Source organism: Pocillopora damicornis, chromosome 3 (genome assembly GCF_964200805.1).
Source record: "Pocillopora damicornis chromosome 3, jaPocDami1.2, whole genome shotgun sequence".
NCBI classification, from domain to species: Eukaryota; Metazoa; Cnidaria; class Anthozoa; order Scleractinia; family Pocilloporidae; genus Pocillopora; species Pocillopora damicornis.
Window position 1 is genome coordinate 28653727 of NC_142672.1, and position 9836 is coordinate 28663562.

Here is a 9836-nt window from a genome sequence, read left to right on the forward strand (position 1 = left end):
TGCATCATTCCCATTTTTCGATTAACAGCCGTAAGAGGTGGATAAACATTAAACTCAAAGACAAACATTCCGACTAACGACAACGAGCTTTTAATTGGTAAAATTGTTATGTTTTGTTAATTAGCCCATCCGTGCAATTTGTAAGTTCAGCTCGACAAAGTTTCTTGAAAAACGTCAAAACATCTGCGGCTAATATGACAAGATGAGTTTTGGAAAATTTTAAGAATGAGTGGAAAACATGATAACAAAAATATTAAGTTTAATGATGAGATTTACAACCAGGGATAAAGGATAACGTTAAATTTTCATTATCGCTCTTGTTATACTAATGTAAAACAATTATTGGAAAATAATTATAAAAAAAATGTGAGCAATTCTATGCGAGTGTTAAACTGCAATAAAAGTGCTCCCTTTACTTATCTTAAAATAAACATGAGAACAACAGAATGTCGTCGCAACAGGATAACACAGTTAGTGATGTGATCACCTCAATGTCACTCTTAAATATTACTTTTTTTCTTCATCTTTATATAATATTCTGGATCTGTGGTCTTTCTCAATCCTAATATAAAGTCATTTAGCAACACGAAGCATACCCCTTGAAGTTAATTATAGGTACGAAGACTTTGCCGCAGAGGGTAACATGACACAACATCTACATGGGAATTAAGCCTTAAACATTACAGGTATTTCGATTATGACACATTCGTAGGAACACCTTTCCAATACTGGAACCTAAAAGAAAAAAGCCAAAAAAAATTAATAAAAACAGAGAAAAAAAAACTGAAGCGAAAAGCAGCTAATTCAGTCGGATCATATCCATTGCGGAAACTTTCCTACGCTGGAGTATTCCGTCGTATACTATCAGTAAGATAATTCTAGGACTCGGCTCAAGGAACGTTCTCTTGCCAACTGTACTACTGATATGCTGAATAGAAAAAGTACTTTCTTTCATTTAATTCAATACATTGTTATAAATTTCAACGATGATTTCCAAAAGTAGGTGAAAAAAGGGAAAATCATGTCCATTCTTGATGAGTTGTACGCGGGCATAAATTTTAATTTTTAGCACAAAAGAGGATGAAACGAATCTTTGCCAATCTCTTTCTTAGTAAACATATCACAGCTTGCATGTTTGTTGGTCAGTTCATCAGTATGTTTTCCAGGGGTGGATTGGAGGTAAAGTTTGTGTAGGGGTGGGGTGGGTAGGGTGGGGCGGGTGGCACTTTGAATAAAAAGTGAAAAAGGTAAACTACCTCCCACTTTAAAATAGTAGTGAAGCGAAGGCGGCTCTTCTGCGGGTGATCAGGTCCCTTTTAATGCGTCTTAAAATCATGTATTTGGCTTTGAAAACCTAATCACCATCTATGGGTAGACTAGAATGTTACATGGCCGCTAAGACACACGAATTTTTCCTGGTGTTGTTAACAGCATCTCTCACTCGAGGAAAGAAGACGTATACACCGACCCCCGCCCCCCTATAATGTTAGCGACCTTGGTCTCTAGATCCGAGGGTGAGTGCAAGTTTGAGACCTTCCCATAACCTTAACAGTGAGCTCGCAAGAACCTTAATTTCTTTGGCGGAAAAGTCGCAATGTGCTTGGAGATTATATGACGAGTTTTTGCGGAAGCAGGCGAAAACAAGATACCGACATACTGGCAGCTTATTAATTTATCAATTGGGAAACCGCTTACTTACGTCCAGTGACAATGACAAGGAAAGCTTTGCTCATAAAATTTACCACAATTCCTCACAAGGTGAACAATTTCTAAGAATTTCGGTGTGAGTTCAATCGTCCCAGAATCCCGCGGTCTACATTCTTTACATCTATCAAATAAATGTTCAATCTCCTTACTTGTCAAACACAGCTCTGTATCTTTTGACAAACATTCGCCTCAGACTTCCATTAGGTTCCATGAGACGTTTTCCAAATTTACTCCGACCGTAAGAGATCTTGCTGAGATCGAAACGCGGGAAGAATCTGAACAAAAACGCATCGATAAGAATTTCGTTTTCAGTTTCAAGTAAGATGATTCTCTAATCCTTGGAAAGAAATTTCAGTGGCCAATACTTCTCCAGCCGTGTTGTTCTGACTCGAGAGGTCTGGCGAGCGAGGTTAGGTAAATTTTTCCAGACATACTTCCAGGCTCTCTGTGAGCATATAAATACTTTTCCAGGTTTGAAATCTGATCTTTATCCAACTCAGTTTTGTTTGTTTTCTTATGGGTATGAAATTCAGTAAGAAAGAGAGTTGCACTTTTCTCTGCAATGTGATAATGATATACTGCACTTATTCAATAAGAAGGAAAGTGGCACCTTTCTCTGCAGTATGATAATGATATACTTTACTTATTCAGTAAAAAAGAAAGTGGCACTTTTCTCTGCAATGTGATACTGATATACTGTACTTATTCAGTAAAAAAGAAAGTGGTACTTTTCTCTGCAATGTGATACTGATATACTGTACTTATTCAGTAAGAAAGAAAGTGGCACTTTTCTCTGCAATGTGATACTGATATACTGTACTTATTCAGTAAGAAAGAATGTGGCACTTTTCTCTGCAATGTGATACTGATATACTGTACTTATTCAGTAAGAAAGAATGTGGTACTTTTCTCTGCAATGAGATACTGATATACTGTACTTATTCAGTAAGAAAGAAAGTGGTACTTTTCTCTGCAATGAGATACTGATATACTGTACTTATTCAGTAAGAAAGAATGTGGCACTTTTCTCTGCAATGTGATACTGATAAACTGTACTTATTCAGTAAGAAAGAATGTGGCACTTTTCTCTGCAATGTGATACTGATATACTGTATTTATTCAGTAAGAAAGAATGTGGTACTTTTCTCTGCAATGTGATACTGATATACTGTACTTATTCAGTAAGAAAGAAAGTGGTACTTTTCTCTGCAATGAGATACTGATATACTGTACTTATTCAGTAAGAAAGAAAGTGGTACTTTTCTCTGCAATGAGATACTGATATACTGTACTTATTCAGTAAGAAAGAATGTGGCACTTTTCTCTGCAATGTGATACTGATATACTGTACTTATTCAGTAAGAAAGAATGTGGCACTTTTCTCTGCAATGTGATACTGATATACTGTACTTATTCAGTAAGAAAGAATGTGGTACTTTTCTCTGCAATGTGATACTGATATACTGTACTTATTCAGTAAGAAAGAATGTGGCACTTTTCTCTGCAATGAGATACTGATATACTCTACTTTCATGTTGCCGTAATCTCTAAATTGTTATCACTGTATTATTTCAATCGGAGTTTCAGTGGACGATAAGATCCGGTTGTTCCAGTAATGAGAGAAAGTGAGTCACTGACAACTACTACATCGAAGATAACTTACAGCCTTACTTTTCATCTGAGGTACTGTTCCTTATTCCTAACAAATTTATATCGGAATTAAGTTCATCCACAGAGATGCCATCACCACGGTCATCTGTGGGACCCATACCAAACACGATTGTGTTACAAAGCCTGAAGAGACATGAAACAAAGCTGATAAGACTTACTGCAAAACTTTACTTACGGGAATGCAGCAGGGGCCAAGCTTTGCTGACTTAATAACTGCAACAGTCAAATTAAGTACGAATCGAATGTCGCGCGAGACCCTACTCATAAAAATATGAAGTTTATGAAGAAGAAGTGGACAGTTTTAACATACAATTAAAAATAAGCTTATCAAGAAATGTACGTAATGTGAATAGCGTGTACCAAGGTTTTTTTGAATTTTTATAGTAGGTATTATACTGTTATACTGTTATTTTAGGGTGAGTATCCTGCAAAGTAACACGAGGATAAGTGGACTTTAACTTTCACAAAATAAATCCCTTCTTTAGAACTACTTTCTTTTACGACGTCTCTACAATATGCGGAGCAAATTGAAAACGTCTCAGATTTTTTTTTTGTACTTTTGCACTTTTAAGTACCTCACAGACTGTTCCATGTCCAGCTCTTTTTCAGTACACATGTTAAGGAAAGTCACCACGGCCAACTCGGCCCAATCCTCTCCCGTCTCCACAATAGCAGCTGCCAATCAAAAAACACCGAGTTTACATATAATGTAACTGCTACAGTACAAAATGTGAGGCGTGATTTTCCTCCTGAAATATACATGACCCATGAATTCCGTCTTTCATTTTGTGAAACCTCAACATTCCATTTGCCGTTTTTTAGTCCACTGTAACAGAAGACGTCAATACGTTACATGCACTTACAATCTTTATTGAGATTAAGCGGGCAGGTGACATCACAACTGTTAGGATCTTCGCGAAGAATTTCGTTTATCTGAAGGAGAAAAACAAATCAAGTTTATTAGACACTGTACCCCTCAAAGGTAATGTAAATAAACAGTGACATTGATTTCAGGACATAAAGAAAAGCACTCTGAAGTTTTGGCATGGAACACTCTGGAATAGAAAGATATGATCGAAAACAAAACAATACTTCAGTAACGGGTTTCTCCGGAGAAGAAGTCGAGACGACTACTCTGCACACACTAGATAAACCTAAAGAATTATTCATACGATCCCAGTGATCGGTTTGGATTGGTTAACAGGAAAAAACTTTGTCTACTGTTCATATGGGAAATTTTAGCCCTTTTAGCACACCGAGAATTCTGCTCGGTAAGGAATTTTCAGCAAAGTTACCGAAGTGAACAGAAGGCGATCCTCCAAGTTGCATCCTGGGTTGAAGTGTTCATGTAGGAAAATTTCTAATGTAATTTCATGCGACAATTTGAAATGTTTGCAAGGTAAAGCGAGGTGAGGTGAAGGGGGGGGGGGGGGGGGGCCATGAAGGACAATGGACCAGCTCTGTTGACCGCGCTCATATAAAGAGGAGGGGGGAGCATGAAGGACAATGGACCAGCTCTGTTGACCGCGCTCATATAAAGAGGAGGGGGGGGGAAGCATGAAGGACAATGGACCAGCGCTGTTGACCGCGCTCATATAAAGAGGAGGGGGGAGCATGAAGGACAATGGATCAGCTCTGTTGACCGCGCTCATATAAAGAGGAAGGGGGAGCATGAAGGACAATGGACCAGCTCTGTTGACCGCGCTCATATAAAGAGGAGCGGGGGGGGGGGGGGGCATGAAGGACAATGGACCAGCTCTGTTGACCGCGCTCATATAAAGAGGAGCGGGGGGGGGGGGCATGAAGGACAATGGACCAGCTCTGTTGACTGCGCTCATATAAAGAGGAAGTGGGAATACTACCAACACTAAGACTTACGTCTTTACCGATGTTCCAGTTATTACTTGAATCTTCATTTGGGTCTGGTTTTCTCCAGGACTGGACGCAGTTAAAGAATATGCGCTATGATTGGTAAATTCAGCGGACTGTATTTCACTGTGCGGCCCGCTAAATTCAAATTCTTTGAATTGAAATCTTGCCCCTCTATTTAGACTCAGATATAAAATAAATAACTTACTAAGCTCTTTTTTCTCGGTCCGCACAGTCAGCTACGGGATCTAGTTTTTTTCCGCTTAGAATTTATGGCCCGCTCACTTCGTACTTGGGGCATACATCGTACTTGGGGCATACATGTAAATTTGAGAGGAAAAAAAAACTCGGTCCGTCCCTTAGAGCATGTACCTCAAACTCGGTTAGTAATAGGTTAGGGCTCTCTCGATGTAAGTAGCTAGCTTCTGAGGTGGAAAATAAGTTTGAACGATGAAACAATTGAGGTTTCAATGTTTCACTGAACGATGTTCTTGTTTGCTTTTATATGGTTTTTACGAGGGGGCTTAAAACTCTACACATTTTAAAAATAGGATCTGCATTGATTGCCGTGCGTATTCGAGGATACAAAATCTGGCTTAATGATCTCCTCATATTCAAGAAGTTGGCGTATTCTTAAAAGCGGTGTCCCTGTGTGCGAGAAAAAAAGGATTTAAAGAAAATCAAAAGTTCTAAATAACAGAAAAGGAATGCACCACGCATTTCTTTTAGTATATATGAAAGTGCAGTCATCCACATCAGTTAGATTACAGCCACCCCACTCAGCTAAGGGGAAACAAAGAATTCAAAGCAAGTTATGTAACACCATTAAAACTCCAACTGGCAGGTTGCAAACCTAGGAGTTTTTGTGGGTTGCAATTAATGATAACCAGTGTAGTGGTGAACAAGAGACTGTGAGTATATGAATATCATATATGTTACCTGCGGATTAGTAAATGAATATGAAAGCAATCTTTGTGGTAATGATTTTCGTATATTCACAGTCACTTAGTCATTGCTTCATGGGTGTATTGCCAAACAACATAATGACAAGCTCCCAGTTGGCTTGTTACCTAAGTTGGTTGAGCACTGCACCGTTATCACATTCTGTGCAGGCCTAACTTTTTTCAGGCCCTACCTCCTCCACTGCTCAAGTAGTGTTCATTATTGCAAATACCGCTGTCATATTTAATTACTAATCCGCAGTTCACATATATGATTTTCATATATTCACAGCCAACAAAAGACTATGTTCAAGTTAGCCTAATATTAACTCATGTGAATTTTAAACATGATCAACATTCAATATTACTATAATATATTTGGTTAGGAAATTTCCTCTTAAAAACTAAAAATTGATCTGTCAAACCAGTGTTATTGTTATTTTCATCAAAATCTGAAGCAACGGTAGTTCCAAATCAAAGTGTTCCTAAAAGTTTAAAATTTAAAGTGCAACATAAACATTATGCAATACTTTACCTCCAACTAAGACATACACAGGGCATTTCAAATGTCCCTTGATTTCCTGCAGTGGAAAGAAAGAAACCAGTTGTTAAATAGATTAAGAATGCTTCAATTATTATTCAAACATAAATAGTTACGAAAAGGTTATTTTCAAAAAGCCTTGAGTTATTATATGATATAACACTGAGCTGCATTTCAAAGTGGTTGTTTTGTTAACACCAGGATTAGATATTTTTGAAACTAATTCCATTGAGTAAATTGAACATGTACCTTGGCTACTGTTGGGAACTGTGACGGCAAACAACAGATGAATAGTATGTGTACTGTGGAGCAAACCTAAGAACAAAATATATATATCTGATGATAATGATTTAAAAAAGTTTTAAAATTAGTGTAATAATGACAATGTGGATAAAGTAAATTATGTGTTGACCTGCTAATAAAGTGATCCTTTCAAGTGAGTTGCTGTCAACCCTTTAACTCCCACATCAAATTTGTAATTCTCCTTACTGTCCACCATCAATTCTTATATGTTAGTTCAGAGAATTTAGCATTGGATCTATTAATTATCTCCAAATTGATATTTTTCTTTATTCTCATCACTTATCTGGTTGATATCATAGTGATAATGAAAGAGGAAATTCTGTCTTGGTCCCTTACGGGAGTTAACCCTTTAACTTCCAAGTGGTCCACATGGAAACCACTCTGCTTTGTGTCGTGGTTTCCTACGCTTATCTCGTGTTCTCCCAACCTCCTGCATGTTTACATCAGGCTATGTAAACACAGAAACCATTTTACATTTATTCAGTGTAGCAGATAGATGGGAGAATGAACAATGAGATCCTGGGAGTTTAAGGATTCAAGCAATTGTGAAAATGAAGCCTCAAAAGTTAAGACTTCAACAGGTTAATGCCGTGATTTTTCAAGTTACCAATTTCATCACAAGACAAGTATGTTATAAATAACAATACAAAGTTCACAGACCTTTATATTATCAAATCCACAATGGACACCTTTCATCTGAAGGGCAGATAAAGTTTCTGGCTGCCTCGTTGAGAGAAATAACTCTTCTGGATGAACATCAGCTGAAACATGTATGTTTCAGTATTAGTAGTCTATACAATAAGTTAGCTAAAACACTCTTGGCAAAGATTTTCCAAGCACACAAGGATGTGCTAGTGTTCCCATGTGATGGTCACAGCACAAAGATAAGATAAAAAGAACCCTTCATTCTGCTTGACTATACATGTTAACAACTGTATAGGTTTTTTTCACTAATCAATATTTGATGCCCTGCATTGCACCAGTAAATTATACACAAGCTAAATAAGATTGTTTCGAAAGCACATGAGCAGAAATGAATCAATTTATACAATATCAAGTTGTGTTAAATTTGCTTTGTATACAAATGATGTGATAGTTCCCCACTCCCTCTTTAATATAGGAGTTAAATTAAACCAGGCAACTTACAGAATTTAAGTAGTGTATTTGCAAGTTGTTTTCCTAAGCGTCCACAACCAATGATTCCTACCAAAAGTGGATCTCTCTTTGGGGCTTCTTGCAGAAGCTTGGATGACTGAAAGTGATTAAACTTAGATAGAATACTGTCAAACTATCTCTTCCAAGTACTCAATTTATGTCTGCCTCAATAATCAGAACAAGCAGCAGAATTACATGTACTTCTCCACAAATTAAGTGAACTGAAACTTAATTTCACAATAATGCCATTTGTAAATGTTTCTGCAATGCTTAACATAAGAAATGTTGGCCACACTAAAACATTATAACTTAAAATACCTTTTTCTTCACTGGATATTTTATTTCCACAATTTTTTGCCTTGCATCATTTAAAACGGCTACCAGAAAGGCCCTAAAAATGACCATACAGAACTGGATAAAGTATGCAGTATGTTGTGCGAGTACAACTCAACCAGCTTGTAGACAAGGCAAATCAAGCTTCGTACCGTTAAGAATACAATGATAAACATAGTCGCTCAAATCAAGTTTTTTGGTTATATTTTAAATGAAGTTAAGTTTGAATTCAGGACAAACTACAGCTGTACGTACATTTGTTCGTAAGACTTTTAAATACACTTCCACACAAACATCAAAACAAAACAACAGATCATACGATTATCGTTTTGGAAATTGGAGTACACGACTCCTTTAATGAGCTTCATCGTTACACTAAATCATTATATTAATACAGCGGGAGTACCGGCAGCAAGTTTCCCAGATGAACAAGCTCCGCTGAAAAGCCGCTTTCATGCCAAAAAAGGTAAATTTAATTCCCAATGACATTCGTCTGATAATTTGCAAATTCATTTCTTTCATATCTAACTACACATCAAAAAGTTGTTGTGAAATCACATAAATTTCAAAAGCAGAAAATTCAATCAGCACAACAGGACAAGCAACTGATGACACGAGCTTTGATTTTTACTTACGCTTGTGCACAGGCAGACACTGTCAAGGCATGACTTCGTCCACGCAAATACAGCATCTGTCTACAACAGAGACAACCACAAATAACGTCAGTTAAGGCTCAAGGCGTTCAAATTATACACCTTTATAGGAAACGTACTTTTCATCGAGAGTTAAAGCGGCTTCAAACTGCAGAGACGGAAGATTCGCTGTCACATCTTCTGCGGCCGCCATGTTTGTTTACCAACAACACCGCTGACAAGTATCCCTAGACAACGCAACCCTTTCTATTAATCAGGGCTCCTCGGCCCCATTGAAGATGTAGAATGTCAACAAAAGCAGAAAACAGTAATTCTGTTTTCCCCATATGTGCCTAAACAGGCTCATGAGCATCTAGCGAGCTTCTCACGAATTTCCATCCTTATCTTGATTCGATTTGATAACATCAATCTGCATATTTGCATTGTAATCACTTGACCCCACGAGACACCTGTCCCTTATGCACTCCCAGGCGACACCTCTTTGTGTGTTTTTTCAACCAACGTATATTTCTCTTGGAAACAGACCGAAAATGATAATACTTTATGATCAATGCTTCCTCAACAACCGGAAATAATTTCAATTTGTCACAGATAAAAACATTCATAAGTCTTGCCAGCACCGCGTGTGACCGTTTATCATAACAAAACCTTCCATTGTCGCCG

The 9836-nt window shown here is 37.5% G+C and overlaps 1 protein-coding gene across 6 annotated transcripts; it reads right to left on the reverse strand.

Annotated features, from left to right (window-relative positions):
- Positions 1–242: 242 nt before the first annotated feature.
- On the reverse strand, positions 243–9560 carry LOC113666435 (NADP-dependent oxidoreductase domain-containing protein 1). 6 transcript variants are annotated; one of them, XM_027182221.2, is made up of 14 exons: positions 9293–9560; positions 9156–9215; positions 8506–8578; positions 8179–8284; positions 7693–7793; positions 6979–7044; positions 6724–6769; positions 5834–5895; positions 5257–5316; positions 4242–4311; positions 3954–4053; positions 3379–3501; positions 1857–1982; positions 243–735 (listed from the first exon to the last, which is right to left on the reverse strand). In XM_027182221.2, exons 1-14 carry the CDS (start codon positions 9364–9366, stop codon positions 696–698), a joined length of 1107 nt encoding a protein of 368 aa, XP_027038022.2. In that variant the 5' UTR covers positions 9367–9560; the 3' UTR covers positions 243–695. The 6 variants fall into 6 exon arrangements, with proteins under 6 accessions (XP_027038022.2, XP_089057968.1, XP_027038023.2 ...); XM_089201842.1 differs by having other exon boundaries at positions 8179–8299; positions 9293–9498; XM_027182222.2 differs by having other exon boundaries at positions 9156–9211; positions 9293–9387.
- Positions 9561–9836: the final 276 nt, after the last annotated feature.